The sequence below is a fragment of the Notothenia coriiceps genome, unplaced genomic scaffold (genome assembly GCF_000735185.1).
Source record: "Notothenia coriiceps isolate Sejong01 unplaced genomic scaffold, NC01 NC01_scaffold00015798, whole genome shotgun sequence".
Lineage (NCBI taxonomy): Eukaryota > Metazoa > Chordata > Actinopteri > Perciformes > Nototheniidae > Notothenia > Notothenia coriiceps.
The window spans coordinates 424,039-445,539 of NW_011348499.1; the positions used below are offsets into that span (position 1 = coordinate 424,039).

Consider the following 21,501-nt stretch of genomic DNA (forward strand, 5'->3'; position numbering starts at 1 on the left):
GTTAACAAAACAGTTATGGCTTCAGATAATAAACTTACCAAAAACATCAACACACTGCTAGGAGATACTTTACTTGTGGATTTCTTAAGATTCAAATTGTGCTACTAAATTGTCCATTTACATCTAAACAGAGAAGGCATCCAAAAAGATCTGGCATGGCTGGGTGACACGTGGAACAGATGGCTTGGTTGTGAGGAGTGTTCAGAAGGAAAGCTTGTTTAGGATTGTGTAAATACTTTTTTTTGAAAGAACAGAAATTAGAAAGTGGAGGGCCAAGTGAACCACGTTATCAATGTCCTTAAATATAAACTACGGCCTGACCCATGGGTGCTGTTTATCCAAATAACAAGGAAAAAGCACATTTCTTTAGCTTGCGTCAATGCCAGAATGTAAGCTGATGACAAAATTATTAACATAAGTGTTTTTAAAGCACATCAACCTCTGTAATAGAGATAAGATGTTAACAATTCAACCAAATTATCTAAATAGAATTTTTGTTTTTTTATACATACATTTTATTCAAGACTCTTGATTTGTTCTATCCTTTGTTGTCTTGGCTGTTACTGTTTCCCGCTGCACCAACCCAATTTCCCTCGGGGGGTATTATAGTTTAATCTTACCCTAAATAAAATAATAATGTGGCATTAAGAAACCCCTAAAATGAACAATCCCAAGTCCCCTCTTATAATCATCATATATTAATGGGATTATCAAACGGCCAGTTCTCGGAGCAGGTCCTGAAAGTTTGATAGCACGGCTATTTCTATGGCGCGATTGTTCGTTTGCTGACGAGGACAAATGACTGCCATCCATCAAGATTCAATCGGACGGTTGTTTCAGAGACAGATGAATCCCAGCATTCCCCCCCCATTTCCAGCTTTTTTAAATTATCTTTAGTTGTTTTTAAATGCAACTTGAAACTCATTAGAATCCAATTTCCTTCCGGATTATTTTATATTATTTAATTCAAATTCAGATATCTCAAAAAGGTTGAATGTATCTGTGACGCACAGTATATGGAGAGCAAAAGAAAGCATCCCCTTTTTCTTGCAATGGTTTATTTCCAAAGCATTTGCTATTATGTAAATGATAGCATGACCTTTCTCATAGCAAGCAGGACATGCAGAGTGAATATGCTTTCATATATCACTACAAGCGACTGCACTTTGGCACAAACAGTCATTCATAACCTTTCTGCTAAATTAATTTGGGTACAGTCAATAAGACCTGCATATGCAAAAGAGATTTCTCTCCTGGCTTATTTTATATTAATGCCAGTTCCCATTGGCAGCCTTCAAATTGCTCAAACATTGCCGCTATTCCCAAGATCATTTTGCTTTGATTTGCATAAACCATGTGTTTAGAAGAAACGGGAGGGCAGGAATAGATTGAGGATTTGTCATGTGGAGGACTGGTTGCTTGAGCGCCGGCTCTTTGTCAAACGGTGGCAGCGATCACATCCATGGTATCTCCAGACTCAAATTAAAATGAAACAGGACCAAATACCTTCCCACTGAAATGGTTTGGCATGATTAAGTCTTGCCGAAGTGATTTTCTACATGTGCATTAATGCTTATCCTTCCCACTCCAATGAGGTTTACAGGAGACCATCTACATGTGTGTATGTTAATTCACCTCAGCTAATGTTGTTTACAACATTTACCAGAGGTGATGTTAGGGTCACAGACCCAGCACCATTACCATCTTATCCTCTTAAATGACAGTCCACATGTAATGTTGCCCCTCCTTATTATTAATCATAGCATGAAGCCATTTAATTTGTCTATTTTTAATATGAATTTAAATATCATGATCCAACACCCCACCATGTCTGTGATTAAGTGCATGTGAAAACAGATTTAAGAAGAGTAAATGAAAATGAAAGCTAAAAAATGAAATCCTACATGTGAGCCGAGTAATGGAGCCACAGTGAAACAAAGTATGTACAGCCTTTGCTTTCATCACACTGTTGTCAGCTCCCTTTTCACTGAATCTGTTGCTAACACACAAGAGTGCACACACTGTCATTACCCAGACAACATGAGCACCTACCACTCCTCCCAATTAACTCCAATTTATCCAAGAGCTTTCAAAAAGCGATCTGAAAAACAGAGGCACTGATATTGCATTCCCGCAACATCCCCGGCTTGTGAAGATCAAAGTACTCCCATGGGTGGGAGGCAAGAGGTTTCAGACTCCCCACAATGCAGTGCAGCCAAATGAAATAATGCAAATCGAGCCCTAATTACCACCAGCTTAATGCGCAGCTTCCAATTAGCAGCAATTACACTCAGTGTAAATTCACCAACAAAAAGCCAGACAATTACACACTCATTATATCAGATTTCATGGGAGGTAAAAGGGAAAGTGCTGTGTTTAGTAAAGTAGTAAATATTGACTAAAGACAGAAAGATTTAAAATGCTGTAAAAAAAAGCTTTCACCGTTAAATGGAAAAAATGGTGCACTTGATTTTAATGTTAAAACAGCTTCACGGTTTGCCTTACTGAAATGATCCAAGCATGGCCTACATAATAAATAGTATATACACATTTCCCCAGCTAAATCGCTGAAGTGGTACCATCTGTATTTTTGATGAAGGGTCACATTTTTCCTGTGATTTTGACAACATGCATTTAAGGCCATTTATCACCACTACTGCGAGGTAATGAGGGCATGCACTGGACCGGAGTTGCATAATTCTGCCATTACTGGCCCATTGTAATAATCTCCTGACCTCTAGCTTTCAGAGCTGATCTTGAATGGTATGACAAATCTGAACACATACCCAACGTCTCCAACACAGCCCAAAAGAAAACAGCAGAGAAGCCCAAGGTCAGCCGAGTCAGAGGGGGTTTTTTTTTTTGCCCTAAAATTACATTCATAACACAAGTTTGTTTAGCCTTAAACATCAAAAGCCTAATTCTCTAAGGTGCCTCACATAAGAACTACAAAAAACATTGTGAACATGCAATTTAAAACTTAATAAAAGCAAGATTAGTTCCAGTTAAGTGTATGATCTCGTATGATAAGTGTATGATTTACAAATACAATTGAGATGATCTAAGTGAGGGGCTTTCTGATACTTCAATAAACAAACAATCTCCTGTGAAATGTCCATATATTAGTTTGTTTGTGTCCTGCTCCAATGTGATGCAGGACTCCACGGATCGGCAATCTCATCTAGCGAGGCTGCTATTCATGAGCACCTCCTCCCTCTCTCCATCACACGGCCGGGCCCATTATACAGCACTTATAGCGCTCTGTGCATGCGTGAGTGTTTGTGTGTCAAGTGCAGCAATTCCATTGCAAGGTGATTGAGGCGATCATATAGACAGAAGTCTGACTAACTATAATGGCCATGTAGTTATCTCTTCATTCGAGAAAATAATCTAACGGGGGGAAAAAAACATCACCCCTTGAATGTTAAATACTACATTTCTGTCCAGTGATTTATCATGTTGCTCATAAGGGGAGTTTTGTACAATTAAATAGAGCTTCAGAGCTCATGAAAATCGGACGTTATACTGTACCTTAGAGCCAGAACTTAAGTGTTATCATGTTGTTTATAGTTTAATTAGACTTTGTGTAGAAATAGCTACATTCTAGTTTTGTTTCCTTCATAAACCGAGCGTGGCAAGATAGATTTTAGTAAAGTATTTAGCACAGAGAGTAGTTTTTTTGTAAATTATATAGTTTAGTTTATATTTAAATTGTTATGATTGTCAACTAGTTTAACAGAAAATCCCTTAAATAAATCTGTCCCTCCATCTTTTATCAATATAATCTCTTAACATCACAAATCTGGCGCATTGAACTCCCCTGGTCTGATGCTCTTAGGTGCTGCACTTGAACTCAGACGCAGGGGATGGGGGTGTAAAGTAAATCTACAGCGAGAATCCGAGCTGAAGATCTACGAGTAAAGGATGATCCTCAGTCTCGGGACGTGGGTATTTTATGTGGCCTTTTTCCTGCTTTAGTTGCACAAGAAAGAGCTGGATTCCTAAGATAAAGGCCATTCTTTTGGCAAATGGTGAAAGTAGCAAAATAAATGACCTGCTGGTACCAGGGTGTAATTACAGTGGCTGGAAGCATACCAATCTATCACTAGGAGAAGGGAGGGGGGCCTGACACGCTGCAAAGGGGTTAGTCAAAGGAGATAGCCTTTGACTAACTACTGGCCCCAGACAATCGATACTCTGAAGATATTGCATCCAGGGAGAAAGGAGAAAAAAAAAGCCCTAAAAACTTCCCAAATGGCTTTTCATTCAGATATTGATCAGCAACCTTTTATCATGACCTTGCTCCACCAAGGCCATATACTTTCTTAAGGGTATATAAAACTCATAAATCTGAGAGTTGCTAGAGAGTCGCAGCGAGGCAGGGTGGTGTAAATGGTGTTTCTGGGATGGTGGCGCTCTTTGATACTTCATAACAAGGATTCCATTACATGTCTGGGATGCTAGGAGGAGGACGAACAAAACTGATATTAAAAAACAAAACAGAGGATATAAAATATGTAAATGGTTAGGGTATATTGGTTCAATTGGACACCTTCCCATTCAGTGACAACATAGAGGTTTATAAACCAGAGACACTTAGGCTATATATACAAAAAAAGACATTTGACTTTTTTGTTTTTAAAGAGGAAACTAAAAACACATTTTCACCATAATTATTCAAAAAAATAACCAACAAAATGAAAAATATGGCAAAAAGTAAAAAAAGATTAGCAACAAATGGAATGAAAAAGCAGATTTGTCAACCTTCTACTACTTTACGTGGTAAAAATGCTTCACCAAATCATAAAGATATATAAATTATAATGTACACCAAACCTTCACAAACGATCATAAAAAGTTAACATTTTAAATAATAAATATTGATAACTTACAAAATAAAAAATACCAATATATCTTACTTATAATATAGTAACTTATATAATATAAATTGTGAAAAAATCATATCCACCATTATGATTAAAAGCACCGGTTTTATTTGCTTAACCACTTTTGTTTCTTCTCATATTAGATGATCCACTGAGTATAACCTTTAAGGTCTCGGCCTACAATGCAACACTTAACCAAGCTAACATATGGACATCATCAGCTGTTAATATGTTCCACCATGACACTTTGTTGCTATTCCTTACAGCCCCAGCCACTGTACTGTATATACAGTGGAGGTAAATGTTATCATTAAGGCTATATTCTAATTCATATCCATGAGCCAGGCTGCACGGTAGGGCCTCTGTGGCACGTTATTTTATGTAACTGATGGAACGAGGGTCTGTCAAACTCCCCAGAGATTTAGGAAACATCCTTTTTGTCCCTGTCACAACTTTTCTGTCCCAGACGCATGTCACCGTGCATGATTAATGAGGTGGATGGTTTCACGTTAAACCCGTTTAAGGACTTTAGCGTTGGAGATTCATGCAAGATACAAAGAGTCTCGTTTACAGAAAGAAGAGCATAACTGAAGGCAGGCTCCCATTGCTATGATTATTCTATATGTTTATGACTGTATCAAGTCAGATGGATGACCAAAACTCGAACCCCATGCTAATTGGTTTTGAAGTAGTCCGGAGCTGGACTAAAGGAAACAACTGTCTCTTCCTGGGATGAGCCGGGAGCTTCAGACTGCTACAGCTGCCACTGCTCATACAGCAGGTCATGTTTGTGTTTAGACTGCAACGTATTTATAAGCAAACCAATGCTAATTTCCTTTATAAATGACTATTTAATTACTGTACAAAGTAATGGACTATTTTGAATCTAAAGATGGGCTCGTTTCAGAGATTATCAATGTCTAAATGCTATTTAACATCCACCAAGATTTACATTTGGTGAAATGTGTAACAAAAAGACTAGCTAGAAAAGACAGAAATAGAAACCACATCAATTGCTGTGTAGAACGGTGGCGTGCAAAAATGAATGCAATGACCAAATCTGATGTATAAATTCGAATTAGACAATATTTCGGATCTAGCTACACTGTTTATTCTGTTCCTAAACACAACAAAAGTCAGTCTGATGGACAGATAAGACAGCAGCTGCAGAGTTTTCCATCCAGCAAACATGACACGCGCTTAACCTTTTACATACAGATTTGTGCAATCACTCATCGCTTTGGTTTAGTGTATACTGCAGCGAGAGGATATCATGTAGGAAAGAAATGTCCTGGTCTTGTCTCTGTCTCCATCTTAACTTTTAATGCTTCAGTTACAAATATCTCTGTCTCATCCTTGGTTCCATCCAACTCTCCCTCTCTCTCCCCCCGTCTGTCTTCCTGCCCCTCTCGTGTCGTGCATTTCCGAGAGTCAGTGTACTCTAAACAGTTATGTTCTTGTTTCCTATGGTTATAATCTCCGCTGACGTGCTGGAGTCCCATTTCCTTTTTCAGCTCTGCGTGCACAGTACCAGCGCAGCCGTAATGTACAGTGTCCACGAAGCATGCACGCAAAGGCAGCGCAGACATTGTGCAGACCTCGGCTTTAACACATGCATTACATTCAGTATTATGTATCATAATTGTGATTTAGGTCTAGAATGAAAGCATACGAGTAGAGATGAATCGTGCTGCCGCGGTTTCTCATGCAATCATTTACTGTATATGAAGAAAAAATGCTATGTGAACAAGAATGGCCACACTGTAGTAAGCATAACGCGGTAGTATGTTCAGAGTATAATTAATAGATATTTTGAGAGGGTGATACAGTTGCAGTCCAGGAGGCTCAACGTGTGGGATAAAACTAACAAGGACTGCAGGACAGAGAAGTGGTGCTACAATACATGTTTTATAAATGTATAAGTTAACAGAGTATTTATTAAAGGCCTATAAAACATATTCACTTAATCAACCTCCTCATATCACTATCAAATCATATTGTGGTTTTGGTTATTTTAATTGAGACATTTTCTGTATTCTGCTATTTCACTTATGTCAGTGGCCCAATCAGAATTTAGCAAGATCTGAGATGATACTGTCAATTAAACCTGAGCTAACGACATTAACAGAGTATTGATTTGGCCAAATTACTGGGATTTTGAGTTTTATATTTTTAATGAATAAGATTTAGGATGTATTTTTTAAGATGATTTAGTAAGTAATAGTCTGTTTTATAGTGATAACAACATTTGAAACCAAATTTAAGATGCTTTAAATAAAAATGTAAATTGTATCAATTAATTGTTAAATCACATTAGATGTATATTTAGTGACGTCGCACCCTGAACTAAGATAGCAAAAGTAGTAAAGTATAAATAATTTACAGGATAATATGTAAGGTGCATGCATACAATGAATATAGAGTTGCTCTGCACTCACTCTGTTCATGCACAACTTACAATGGTGTATATTTAATGGTGATCTCCTATAAAGACGAGGCTATAACCTTTATTAAAAGAGAAGAGAGCACAAAGGAAAACCGTCCTCTGTATATTGTGAGACACCATTTCCCACCATCTTTTGTATCATTAGTGGATAACAAGTAAAAAATAAATTCTAACGGTGAACGTTCTGCTCCGGCTTCTTTCCCTCAATAGTGCGCTGGCGAAATGACACAAGATAAAATAGTAATGCTAATATCAATAGTTTGTCCATTACAGGTCAGCTAACTGTCCAGCGGAACAGTTACAAAGCTGTTCCTTTTCGATCTCACAAGGCCGATCAATACGGGGGCATACTGTTTCAATTTTGCCGGCATTGATTTTCTCTATAACACTCCAACCCTAAAGCATTCGTCTTTCTGAAGGAAGGAAGATTTGATTTACTGAAGAAAAATTGGAGTGCACATCACAAAGATTTTTTGCCGGGCGGGAGTGTGACATGCGGAAAGATGGATGTCCCTTGGCTGGGAAGCCTCTAGCCTAAGGGCGTCCATTAGAGCAGTGGTGCTGCAGAAAATGAGCTGCTTATATGAGGGAGGAGGAGCAGAGGGAGAGGAGTTGGTGCTCGAGGTGTGTGTGTGTGTGTTTGGGGGGGGGGTCTAGCTGGAGGTGAGGATTGTTGGAATAAAAAGGATGCTGATGCAGGCTTAAAAAAGGCAAGAGTAAGACAAAGTAGGAGAACAGCAAATTCCAGTGAGTATACCTAAACCTCTGCATCTTGAATATTGTTTCCATTTGCCTCAAACTGACTGACTACATCAGTAGATTGTCAACAACAGAGTGAACACACTGCTTCTGCATCACAGTTCAACCTTTTCTGAGCTGCAGCCACCTTCCTGTTAACTTCCCCGCCTCCTACACCCAGAGTGAATTTCCATGGTACATTAGTCAGCCTATTAGAATGCAATAAAGAGAAGGTATGAGAGGGGAGAAAAGAGGAGAGTAGAGCGGGTCCCCAGAGACCGTGAGTTGGCGTTCTCCATCATCTGCCCTCATCTCCCCTCGCTGTCCGTGGACTTTGTCTAGGTGTCATATACATGAAAGATGATTCCTGACCCAAATAAACACTGCAGCGCTCTGGATGCTCGGTGGACCCAAGCTCAGAGGAAAGGAGGGGGGGAAACTGGAGAGATGAGGAGAGAAAAAAAAATGACAACTGCCAGCGGTTTCATTTGTGGATATCTTGCTAGCTGTTCATTTACTTTTTTCCTCCCTTAAAAAGACAGCAGGCTGGCATGTTGTACACCTGGGTCTCGAGGCACTGGGACAGAATAGTATGGATGAACAGGTAGTCGCCCTATCCGTCTGACTGCAGATCTGTCTATGTTTTGACACAAGATGACAGACAAGGGCACAAAAAAAGATAGATACTGCCACTGTCTGGTGAAAGGAATCCTCCCTGGACGCTCGTTGATACAACTGAAGGAGATAGTGAAACAAAAAAGAGCAAAAGGACAAGGAGTGGGAGAAGAGGAGAGAAGAAATGGTATGTTGTTACGTTGAGAAAGGAAGAGAGAGAGAACCACAGACAAAGCAGGGAATGGAAAAGGGAAAATCACCTAACACCTCTTTCCTCCAGGGGCCGGGGCAGGCTGTAAGCTGGATATTAAGACACAAATTGCATTCAGGCGGGTCACACTATGTCAGGAGATATTAGATGCCTGCCGTGAGGAAACAACAATTCCCATCAGCTTGTGAGAAAATAATATTTTCATTTTCAGACTCTTTATTGAATGGAAACTTTGGGGAATATGTTTTTATGGCGTGTGAGCAGCCAGGCTTGGATTTTACACCCGAGCAACAAAAGGTCGTAATCATAGCCGCGTATTGTCTTTGTGTTCCTGGATTTCATTTTCACAGCTGGAAAAAGGTTGTGGGTTTCATCCGTCCTTCCCTTCCCAACTGTATTGACACGCTGGGATGGTGCTGCATCACATGTGTTGTTGTTGTATGGAATAAGGGAACCAACATCCCTTGTATTAGGAAAGACTGCATGCATGCAGGTGTACTTACAGCACAAGTATTTTTTTCTGTGTGCATTTTTTCCTTTTCCTTGTTCTTTTTCTGGGTTTTGCAGCGCCAGATGTTTCTCCAGTGCCCGCATACCAGGGGCCCTGGTGCGAAGCTGCACCACCTGACCTTCACAGTAATTGACCAAAAATATTGATGTAATGGCACAGGACTGATTGTGATTTATTAAAAGAGCGCTGCACTCCAAGGCCCAGTGCCAATGGCTCCCTGCGCCCATCGGCAGCCATTAGGAAAACCATCAATAGTGCAACGGCATAAAGGGCTGGTAATGGGGGACTTTTCTGGCCGGGGCTCGTTGAACACAATCTCCATAGTAAATAGCTTTGTGCGAGTACACATGGAGTCCAGCAGAAAAAAGAGAAATAGTGAAAGAAGCATTGGGAGAGAGATGGGATCAAGGAGAAAAGAAATATGACAAATAATGCACTGCATCCTGATTCAATAGAAAGGAAAAAAAAGGAAAACAAAGGCAGCCAGAGAGAGAGTCCTGATCCAACAGCAAGCTAACCCTCGCCAGACGAGTCTCTGGAGAGTTGGTTCAGCCTAACAAGCACGAGCCAGCGGCCGCCTCTCCGGCTCACCATTACACACTACCTGCACAAACAGCCATCATTAGGGAATAGCTGCATTGGATTCTGCTGCCTATTTGGCGAAACAAACACCGAGGATAGGGTTCCCTCTGTTCTTAATGGGAGCGGAGCTGTTTAAACGGCTTTCATCTCTCTCGAAAGTCAATGCATCATTCAACCCACAGCTGACATTTTCACCTTTGAAAATCTAATTTAATCAAAGCCATGAGTATTGGGGGATGAGAAAGATTATGATGAGATTAAAACCATTACAGGGCTTTGAATAATTTTCAAGGATGAGAAAATGACATGCAACGAACACTGTGCATAAAAGAACCAAACAGGTGCATCCTCTTGATTAAAGGCTCGTCTATAGCATGAGAAGTTATTGTCTCGCTAAACTATCCAGACATGTGGGTAACAAACACAACTGTGGTATCATATACATTTAAAGGATCATTTGTCATTTTGAAATGAACAAAAAGAACACAGGCGAAAAACTGCCGTGTACAAAACACACAATGTAAACAAAAACCTCAACAGCACCTCAGGAATGTTCCCCAAATTGAGATAGATTAAAAAAATATTGTACATGGTAACGTTTTATGGGTCTTTAAACAAAACTGTACTTCAAAATGTCAAAAAGTCCGGAATTAATGAATTTGTCTTGTTTTTAGACTTTGGTTGTACCTTTTGGCCGAGCTTCCCCAGGCTCCGTGTTTGTCGGTCAGGATGTTGACTATCTTCTGGACGAGCTGCGTGGCGGTCACATGGTCGCGGTACTTGGCTGCTCGGATCAGGTGGTCGCACATTTTCTCCTCGTCTCGCTTCTCCGCTGCGTACTGCGCACAGTTCGACTGCAAAAGATAGAGAAAAGATGCATTAAACAGATATTCTGGATGAGAAGGCCTCTCGAGTGTGTACATTTCAAAGACATGCACGAACGTGTCAAGAGACTGAATTATACAACATATAAATGATCATTTGTGTTAGTATCTTATAGGACATATATGGGAAAAAATGTGTTCTAAGATACAGTTTCACATATACAGTAGAAACTCTGAGTCGAACCAAATGAAAAGCATAGGGTCATTTCTGTCCTCATGTCATGTTGATTAATAACAGTGGACACGCATTTACTAATGCCCTCCGGCACACCAAATCACACGATACCCACAATGCACAGGGAGGACATTTTTCTCTGTCGGAATTTGTTATCAGAATGGGCCTTTGAACTCTGCAGCGATGGGAAAAGTAAAAAACACCTCCTGAAAACAACAGCTATAATTTGGATATAATGTGTTTTGATTTCCAATCTCTGTTTCAGAATCAATTTCAATCTCCTCTTGCACTCATGGCTCACTTTCAAAGTGTTGTTTCAAAGAGATATTCTTACTGAAAGTCAGCGTTAGTAGAGGGCCAGGGTGTGAAAAACATGTGCTATGAATAGTGCTGCTCGCCTTATAGATCATCAGGCTCAGAGTGGTGCGTTTATATTTCCTCTGCATCTTCTCAGACGGGAAACTAAAGCAAAAGGCAGCAGTATTACGAACAAAAGCTCATTCAATTATTAATGCTGCTTCGGTTATTTATGACTGTCCTTATCAAATTAACCTTAAATTAAGCCATTGGTATAAACCCAGATACATGGCCTAACAAATGAAACCTGCTCTCCGAAAGTTACCAGTGAAGCGCTTTATAATGGGTCATCCTCTTCAATTTGAACGACAACATTTCATATCTGACAGAAAATCTATAGGTATAAATCAAATTAGAGGGGCTTTTCTGCAGGCTGCTGGGCCTTAATTATCCATCTATGTCTCTTTGTGTGGCATCAAAGTGGGCCTTGACCTTTCAGCATGATGACCCGGGAAATGGCAACAAAAAAGGGAGTACGGAAAAGGAATTTTCAAGTAAGTGTTTCAAAAGAAAATGCTGGGCTGTTCGTGTGCGCGCGCGGTGTGTGTCCATTAATCTTGATCAGTGGCAGCTGAAGGCAAGCAGGAATTGGGACAAGCAAAAAGCTGGACCAAAGGAAGGGACCAGGAGGATGGTTTCAATTCAAGTGGCGTTCAGCATCACATTTTTGCATTAGACGCTGTATGATATACCTATTCCAGAAAGAAATATTTTATTCTGGGACAATAGAGAGACACTTCAAAGATCAAACATCTTTAAAAAATGTAAGGGTAGGAAGGGTAAGTTGCATTCCTATAAAGTATATTTCCATCTGCCCCCGTCAGAGACATGTAAAGTCTGCAGTACTAATCAACAGTGCCGGGTTCGAGCTCATAACCATAAACAAACACTTCATCACCTGTGTGTTGAGCCTGCCCAAACACCCCGGCCCTCCATGCTGTAATGGGATTTTCTCATATCCCAAGCCAAAGACGACTCCAGCAGAAAAGGCCAAATTCACAGGCTCAACCCTAAAATAACAACCAGAAAAGCTGAACACATCACTAGCGCCATTAAAACCCAATGTTGGGCCTGCCTGTAAGTGGAAAAGACAAGTCACTGTTAATGCTCGGGGTCATTCCGTTGATGTGAAGTCAGCGGATAGGCCAGGGTATTATGAAGGACTTATTATGTTTTGTTATTACGAAGGTTAAAGCGAATATCCAAATCTCCCATCTGTCTGACAGGATAAAAGGGCAGAAAGTAAAAAAAGTGCTTTTTGGCTGTTTTCAAACAAACTGTTCTTTCTTTTCTTTCAAGGAATGCTGAGAGAACATAAGAAGTAAATTAAAAGTATCTGCTCCTATTTGGAATGAGAACCATGCCTCTTTTGGAGTGACTGAAGCTGCCAGTGTGCATATTTTGACAAGAAAACAACCTTAAAAACACCCACTCAGAGACAAACACCTCCATTTAGCAAGTTAAAAGAGTGCAGCTGAAGGCACGGCAGGATATATGCTTCTGTTAAATTCACACCCAGACAGCCACCAGGGCTTGCTGGCAGTGAGACCGTTATGACTTGCGACACTGTAATCATGGGCAGCACCTTCCATTACATGTCCTGGCTGACAGGGTCGCCTGGCTCTGCCGAAGGAGACAGCTTGGTGAAGACCAAATGATAATGGCTGGCATTAATCGAGTCAATTACACTGAGCTGTGTCGCCTACAATTCTTCAACAGTTCAAAAAAATAACTATGGATGTGTTTTGGAGTTTGGGGGGAAAATGGTCTGCTTGGTGGAAGTGGAAAAAACCGTAACCACCTCAAAAATCTCATAATGGCACGTACAAAGACAAAGCTTTGAAACGCATGCATCGTAATCACATTACTGAAGCTCTTTTTGAGCCAGCCAATAAAAACACTCGCTGGGTTTTTGTTGCCTAAATTGTTGTTGTGGTTCACACCGCCACTGGCTCATGTTTCTACAAATAATAAGCAGGGGAAACCAGGAGAGGAGTTTCACACTGGTGTTGGAGCAGTGTCAGCCTTATCTAAATTCTGTAGTTGTTGTCAGTTGAGGCCTCGGCTCCCCTCCTCCTCTCCCTCACTGGGTTGAGAGGGTTAACCAGTATAATGGGCTGGAGAACGGAGTCTCATTACAAGATATCAGCCCTATGTTTATCAATTAGAGTGACAGAGAAAGGTCTGGTTGTGTGTTGCCGAGCCTCCTTTCAACACGGCGACTGACAAAACCAGGGGTCTCAGGGTTCTGTCAGAGAACAGGAGGAAGAAACAAAACCAGCACAGATGTTATTAAAGCGCCTGATTTGCAATCTCTTGACACTGGTGGCACATCAGGGCTACACACTCTCCGAGGCCGGGCAATCGTTCTGCTAGAATCTTCAATTTCTCACATAACGTCGACAAGCACTCCCAGAGGGGTTTCATTTACAAACGGGCAGAGAAACTGTCCAGAGGAAGGCGAGACATCAGGCTTGTCCTTGTCTTGTATCAAAGAATGCAAATACACTACAAATAAATTCCTCCTGGAACACAATGGAGGTCTTCAGAGACAAGAGGATGAAATGAGAAAGGAGGATGGGGGTCGCTAAACAAAAGTACATGCCGAACCAGTCCACCAATTGGTTTCACAGAGATTCTCTTGCACTTGATCTCTTGGCCTCGAGTTTTCAAATTGCAACATAAAATGTCACCAGGGGAATTCAGACAATGGCTAGGGAAGAAACGAGTGAAAGGAAGAGGAGGGGGAGAAAAATGAGGGCTTAAAAGTAGAATGGCGAACAAAAGTCACCAAATGACAATGCCTGACAGCCACTTCAATTCTGAAATGATGCCCCTGTCATGCCGTGCTCCCAAGTATTGATTTTTTCGTTCTTCTCTCGGAGCACAGGAGGGGGAAGACATAATCTAATCCAGTCGAAACAGATCCGTGCTGCTGGCACCGTACCATTGCTAGCGGCCATCAAGGTTAACGCAGGCGCAACACTTATCAAAGTATCTCTCTCCCCCTCCTTCACCCTGCCCCTCCCCTGTCTGTGGCTGATCTTTAATGGACTGGTCACCATGCTCGGCTGGCAGCCTCTTCATCTCTTGTACCCAGAAACCTCTCGTCTCTAGCAAATCGCGCCCTGCTCTCGCCACATCAGTCTACGTTGCTGCCATTTTTCTACAATGACTCCTGCTCAGCTTCAAGGTCATGCCACGTGAAAAATCATACTGTCGTCTGGAGGTGAAAAATAGTCAAATGAAGAAAGGACGCCCCGAAAATATTACACGTCCTCTGGATTAGACGTTTCCTGAAAGCACGAATACAGGATAGTGGATTTGACCTCAGGCTGAATTTTAAAAACACATTTCTTTGAACAATACGAAATGTAAGCAGCGAACTGACATCATTTAGCTAAGCTAGAAATCCTTGTTTTTCAGAAGGTTGAGCTCACCTTAACATAATAAAAAAAACACGAGGACATTCTTCCACTGAATACTGAATAGAAGACTGTGAAATAAAGTCATATTTCGGAGGGTTAGCTGGTCAAACAAAATGATGGGAGCTACGGAAAAGGTACCTTGGGACTTCATTACGCAGACAAGTCATAGAGACTGAGACAACTGTTCCCCAACCATCTTCTGTAACCCACTTCTCTCTCAAGTGAGACAGCACATGTTGTACAGTTAAGAACAAATATCCTCCACCAAGAAGGTAAAGACAGCATTGTTCATAGATGCCTATTTGCTTTACATTTTGACAGTAATTGATTTACAGTAAGAGAGATAATACTATCCAGTCTTGATTCGTTTTTCTCTTACTGTACATGACATTTCAAGCCATATCTTAATGGTTTCCCCACAATGTGATCACAATCGTAGACATTTTCCTCTCGTTCTTTTGACAGCAGTTTTGCCGGACACACAGCCCAGTTGACATGCTACATTACACTTGCGACAACTACATGACAGCGAGCTACAGTTGGTGGCAGCTATCAGTCAGAGAGCTGTGAATGATGTGGTGTGAATAGCCTTTGGGAGTTGTGGTTCTCTGGCTATTTCTGTGTGTGTCTGAGTAACCGTAGATCAGCAGATGGCTTCTGTTTTCACAATGAAAGTAATTCTCTAAAACAGGCTTGTATGGAATAAGAGAACTGCTCTGCCTGTAGGCTATATTTAAATTGGGATGTAACTTAAGGTCAGGCTTACTTAAAGGAATACCTTACACACAAAATTACCAATCGATAGAAATTTCTCACCCAGTGTTACCTTGAATTCTTAAATAAAACGTGTTTTTCTGGCAAGACTCCACAGTGAATTGAAAAAGGAGAAACGTATTGATGAATGGAAGTACATGGATGCCTCATTTAACAGCCAACTGTATCAGAACGTTTTTATGCTGCTGATTCGCTTCCATTCATCCAGGCTTTTCTCTATTTGTTGTATTCTTTGTTCACCTAGGGCTTATGCATGCAATAAACAGTTCTATTGTATTCCAAAATTCACGGGAAGAGTAACTGTTTTACAAATAACATTTTGTGTGGATGTAGTATCCCTTAAAGCTATCACCGTGCATCCTCTCCCAGACTCTCTGTAATGCACACTTGCAGAGAGCGGTGCTATGATAATGCAACATAATGAGCATCAGCTCAATGTTAATGTCATTAACGTGGGAGCAGCACTAGATCGTTTTACAAGCTCAGCAGAGGGAAGACAATGACGCCAAGCACTAATTAGCTGCTATCGTCTGGCTTTTCACAGGATCTCTCAGACAGTCAATTCAATTACTCCATATAACAGCGGAAGATGAATCAAGGGGGTGTATAAAAAAAGGAAAAAGATTGAGGGGAAGGGAAGGGTAAGAAAGAATAGAAACGACTTGGGTCTTGCTCACTCTTCCCTATCTGGACCTTCTTATCTGCCCTTGTGCCCCTGAGCCCACCACATTTCATCCCTAATGAACAGCCCCATAAAAAGAGGGAGTTCGATTTCTCTCCCCTCCTTTCTATCTCTCGGGCCCCCCTCTCCTTCCTGCTCCTCTGGAAGATATCAGAGTCTATCATTTGCTGTGCTGGGCAGCAGCATCCGATCTGCAGATCTCCTTCACATTAAGGATCCTTTTAGATAGAGAACCCTAAAAGGTAATTGGATTTCCCCCCAGTTATCTTCATCTGTTTCACCCTAAGCCCACTGTAATAACTTACTCTCAGGGCCAGAGATAACTCAATTCTGTCCCACAGAGAGCCAGTGAGAGTGTGAGTGGGAAACAGAGAGAGAGAAGGCATATGTTATGCTGGGTATCTAAATCCTATATCACTGCCTTCTAAAGCCCCTGTCACACTGTGCCGAAATTGACACCCGATGGACACACGCATATGGAATTGTGAATTTCGCACGAAGATGGCCCCGAACTACACACGAAGGCAACATTTACATTACATTTAAGACATACAACTGCAACGAAAGTAACACAAACAATTATGTTAAAGTATTATGATACTGTACTGACATTTTCAGACTTTGTTCTTTACTTTCTCCGTCTTTATATGTAGAAGATATTAAGTTTTCTCCGTCATGTTGTTTCCATAGCAACAATAACTTCCTCGCCTTCAAAATAATATATTATATCCTTTTTAGTTTCACAGAACACAAATTGGGTTATTTACATAATATGTTTACATGATTTTGTTGTGCAATAAAACAACCAGGTGGACACACGATAAAGGAAATGTTCAAATTCGGCTCTGATCGTAACAACATCGGGCCATTCTTTGGCTCCCGAAGTTGTTGCCGGAGCCTGATAAATTCCACCGGCGGTCATACGATGGCTTAAGATGCCCTCACGAATGCCTTACGAAGGGCAAAATGGACACACGAAGTCAACACGAAAATGAACCTTCACAAGGTCCTTCGGCAATGCTTTGTGATGCCAAAGATGTTGCCACCGCTCCCGAAGTTGCTGCCGGAGCCTGAGAAACTCCACCGGCGGTCATACGATGGCTTAAGATGCCCTCACAAATGGCCCAATGTTGTTACGATCAGAGCCAAATTTGAACATTTCCTTAATCGTGTGTCCATCGGGTGTCAATTTCGGGACAGTGTGACAAGGGCTTAAAGGATATCATCTGTGACAAGGAGCAGACATACATTTGTTTTTATGTATTGAATTATACTCTTTTCTGGTGCCTTGGTGTTGCTGTTAAACTAAAGCAGGACTTTTTAAAGGCATAATAGTACAGTGAGGGAGGATGCAGAATATGTGCTGGCAATTGTAACTGCATGACTGTGCAAACCTCTTCACTTCCAGTGTAACACAATGACAAAATGGGTCATTTTGGAGGCCCCTTTTAAGGTTGATGTCTCACAAAACAATAACCAACCTTTGGTGTCACAGAAACACAATACAGAGAAACAACGTTTAAAAAAAAAAAAAAAAAAAGCTAGGACATAGCTGAAAATTATTTCAAAACCCTCCAACCCCCACCCTCAGGGGGGATGTTTCATTGGCCTGTTATTTTTATTGTGGCAGTGCAAAATGAAATCGTTGGCTCTAGCAGCTAGAGCAGGGCTTGTATGGAGGCAAAAATCAATACAGCAATATCAGAGCAAGACTTATCAGGGCTTCACTTCTTTCAGAGGTCACAGAGGAGCAGCTGCATTTAAGTGGGGAATTCAATTGTGAAACATAGTTTGGGACGAGCTGGGCCGGGTATCTGATTAAGGACGGCTGGAAGATTGGAAAGGTAGAGTAGGTTTCCAATGACAACACGAAAAAAACAACTAAACAAAAGTTATAGCTTTCCATTAGTTGTGTGTTAGCAGTCGATTGACTGACAGTTATAACTTACAGAGCTGATCATTTGGAAATGTAACAACCTATGACCCTATTACACTTCACACAGTGTATGTAAGCCCCCAGTCTTTTATACACATTACAGATATGACTGAAAACTGCTCACTGATGAGAGCCCAGAGTAGAACATATAACTACACTTTTATACCAAACATGGATCGAAGAATAATCATTTCATGTGTTCAAGCAGGCTGGGATTTGGTCAAATAACTGTATGCTTGCTAAAGTCTTATGTGAAACAAGGACTTGTATTTTAAGTCGGGTAATGAACTTATTCTTATGCCCAACCCTTGTTAGACATACATTTAAAATATTAGGGCTAAGACGTTTTAGTTTTTAGTAACCTTTGTACATAAGATTCAGCTAAAATAAATATGGCAACACACACAGGCAGAGCTTATTATAACAAAACAAGCAAAACAATCAATCCAGTTTGGAACAGGCAGGTTGTTGTGTGCAATGCCAAGCTACGACATGCCAGGTAAGGAATCAGTTACTTAAGCCTGGAACTTTTAGAAATGGAGGAGTGTGTGGCCTGCTGCCACAGCGAGGGGCCGGGCAGAGCAGAGATCATTCGGGGCTTTCGGTGCAGAGTGGCTGCCAAGTCTGTCCGTCTGTCCGTTTGCCAGTCAGGCAACATACTCTTGTTCTTGTGTCAAATGAAGACAGATGCATAACTTTGCATACTGTACATACATTTAGCAAGAGGCCAAATACTGCACAGCTTTTCATTAAGTAGATATCCATTATATAAACCATCTACTACATTAACCTAGTCGAATCAAAGCGTAATCCACCAGTCCAAGTTGAAAAATATAAAGCCATGTCAGATGGTACAGTTTGCGACGCTGACACTTGGAAAAGAGTGATGGGAGTGATGAAACAGGGGTTCATGCGAACAGGATGTTGATAACAAAGCAGTCTGTCCCAAAAGGGAGCAAAACATAGCAATCACAGACAAAACTTTGATGTTTAAGAGTTGTACCCCCACCCCCCTGATTGACTTTCAGCACTCTTGAGGGAATTTACTCTACCTGAATGTCAGAGAGACCCTTCATTGAACCTAAAAAAAACGCATCACATTTTACTGCGTAGTGGGGGCTGGGGGCTGAGGGTTGGGGCGCTGGGTTTACACACAGTCAGCCCTTCAGGCCAGCACCTCTCAGGTCTGTCTGGGGATTTTTAATGCTGGCAGGTTCCTGAGAAATGAGCAAGGGAGGGATGGAAGAGAAGGGAGGATGCCATATTCCTGTCACTGGCAAAATACACCCCCAGCAGGAGTATAAAGGACAGGATCTCAGCAGGACAGGAAATGATTTTGGTGAGATCTAGAAAGCCGAGCGGGGGGGAAGTTGGACTGGGAAAGGGGCAACTGAGGGTGCCCATGGGTCAGGATGGAGTTAGCCCGTCAGCTACATGTGAATGGTTACATTTGTGCTGTGAGAACTTTACGCAAGAGGAGGGGGAGAAGCTATGATTCAGGGGTAAGCCTGCCGTTAAACGGAGAGGCATAGGGATAAATTAACACTACACAATGTTTGGCTAGGGATATTTGTGCCAAGCTCAATCTCCAGCCTCAAAGTGCTTCAGTCAGTGTGTGTGCGTAAGTCTGGGAGTTTTTTGTGTGTGTTCACGATTAGCGGAGAGGTTATGTTTGAAAAGCAAACATTTACCCTCTAGCTTTGCTGTGACAGATCCTAAAACTTGATGGACACGTTTTGAGTAGGCATTGGATCAGCTCCACTTTGCTCTCACTGAATATTTTCATTAAATATATTCACTGACAAAACATAGGAATATCAAACTTATAAATACTTCTATCAAAGGAGTCTTAGTTCAATGGGCCTATAGCTACAAATAAAGTTTTTTGTCAGAGTTTAACAAGTTGAGAAAGCACAGGAGGAAATATGATAGAAGCTTACGACAAATTGTGCTAACATTTTGTTGACAGGAAAAAAAGTCTATGATCGAATTCTTCACTAGTTTGAGCGGGTAATCTTCCCTCTTTCTTCATAGGCAAAAATTAAAGTATAAATCTGTCATCTATTTATAAATGTGTCTTTATAACCATCTGAACGTTTTAAAAACATGTGAAGGACACTCTTCTATTGAGAAATGCTGATCAGATTTGTACATGCTCTCAATTTAACTCACTTCAGTAAATAATCTTTCATGCAAGCTCGCTAAATGGTCTGCAAAAATACACTTTGAATATACATTTCCAAAAAAGACACATATTAAAAAAAGCTTAATAAAAGCAACACTTTCTGCTAAGTTTACTATTCGTTGTAATTGTTTAAAAGGCTACAGATTTCAGATTTAATTAGCAAAATATTGTTTGTTTATGTCGTTATTACCATAAACAGAACATTACAATCCAGCATCTTCAAAACATTATATTTTGAATAGACCCTTATATTTATCCAAAGATTATTTACTTTGCTTTTCTAATATTTGGGTCAATCATAATGTTGTTCTCGTGCTTGTGCATGAGCTGCCAGAGCTGTGGAGCATCTTACCTCAAACTCTGCATGTTTGTGAATGTCTTCAGCCCTCTGTCGGCTGAGGATGAATTCAGCTTCATTAGCCACACGAACCAGGTGGTCCTTCATGGTGTGACTCAGCAGCCTGTGGAGAGGGCAGATGGACATCAGCACACTGGAATACTGCATAATAGATATACATATTTTATTAGGTATATGAATGTCAATTTTGCAGCAGTCATAGAGGGGGAAATGCCATACAGATGCTTTGCAACATCATAAAATATTGAGGTCAAAACATCTGTTTAAAACTGTGGTATCTGTTAAGAAGGAACAGCCATGTAATAGCCATAAAATGCAGGAAGAGAGCCGTGGAAAATAAGCAGAAAATCAGGGTTTAGGAGCAAAACCAAAGCAAAAAGATCCTTTAGCTGGGGTGCAGGTGCTAATTGACTTGTTAATGATATGCATCTGACAGGAGGGAGGATCTCTGCCCATGTTGCTACATGTGTACCTCCCTCTTCTTATCAGTGGTAACGAAACATGCATGCCGTATGTGTGTGTGAGTGTGAGTGTGCGTGTGCGTGGCGAAGAAACCTCTCTACAGCCCTTAAGGTCAGGACTGTGCAAAGTGGAACAATAACAGACTAGGGGCCAGAGAGCAGGGATGGGGGGGGCTGGGACTGACTGTGTGGGGGGAGAAGCCAATTGTCGAGGAGGCGGATCTGGGGATTGCGGGGGTGAAGAGGAGTTATGCAGGAGTCGGGGGGTGTGT

The 21,501-nt window shown here is 41.1% G+C and overlaps 1 protein-coding gene across 1 annotated transcript in view; it reads right to left on the reverse strand.

The window, feature by feature from the left end:
* lrba (LPS-responsive vesicle trafficking, beach and anchor containing) overlaps window positions 1-21,501 on the reverse strand; it is a 192,058-nt gene that overhangs the window by 89,834 nt on the left and 80,723 nt on the right. Inside the window, 2 exon segments of the mRNA XM_010775549.1 lie at window positions 10,677-10,843; window positions 20,763-20,871. Of these exon segments, the coding sequence (XP_010773851.1) occupies window positions 10,677-10,843; window positions 20,763-20,871 (276 nt within the window).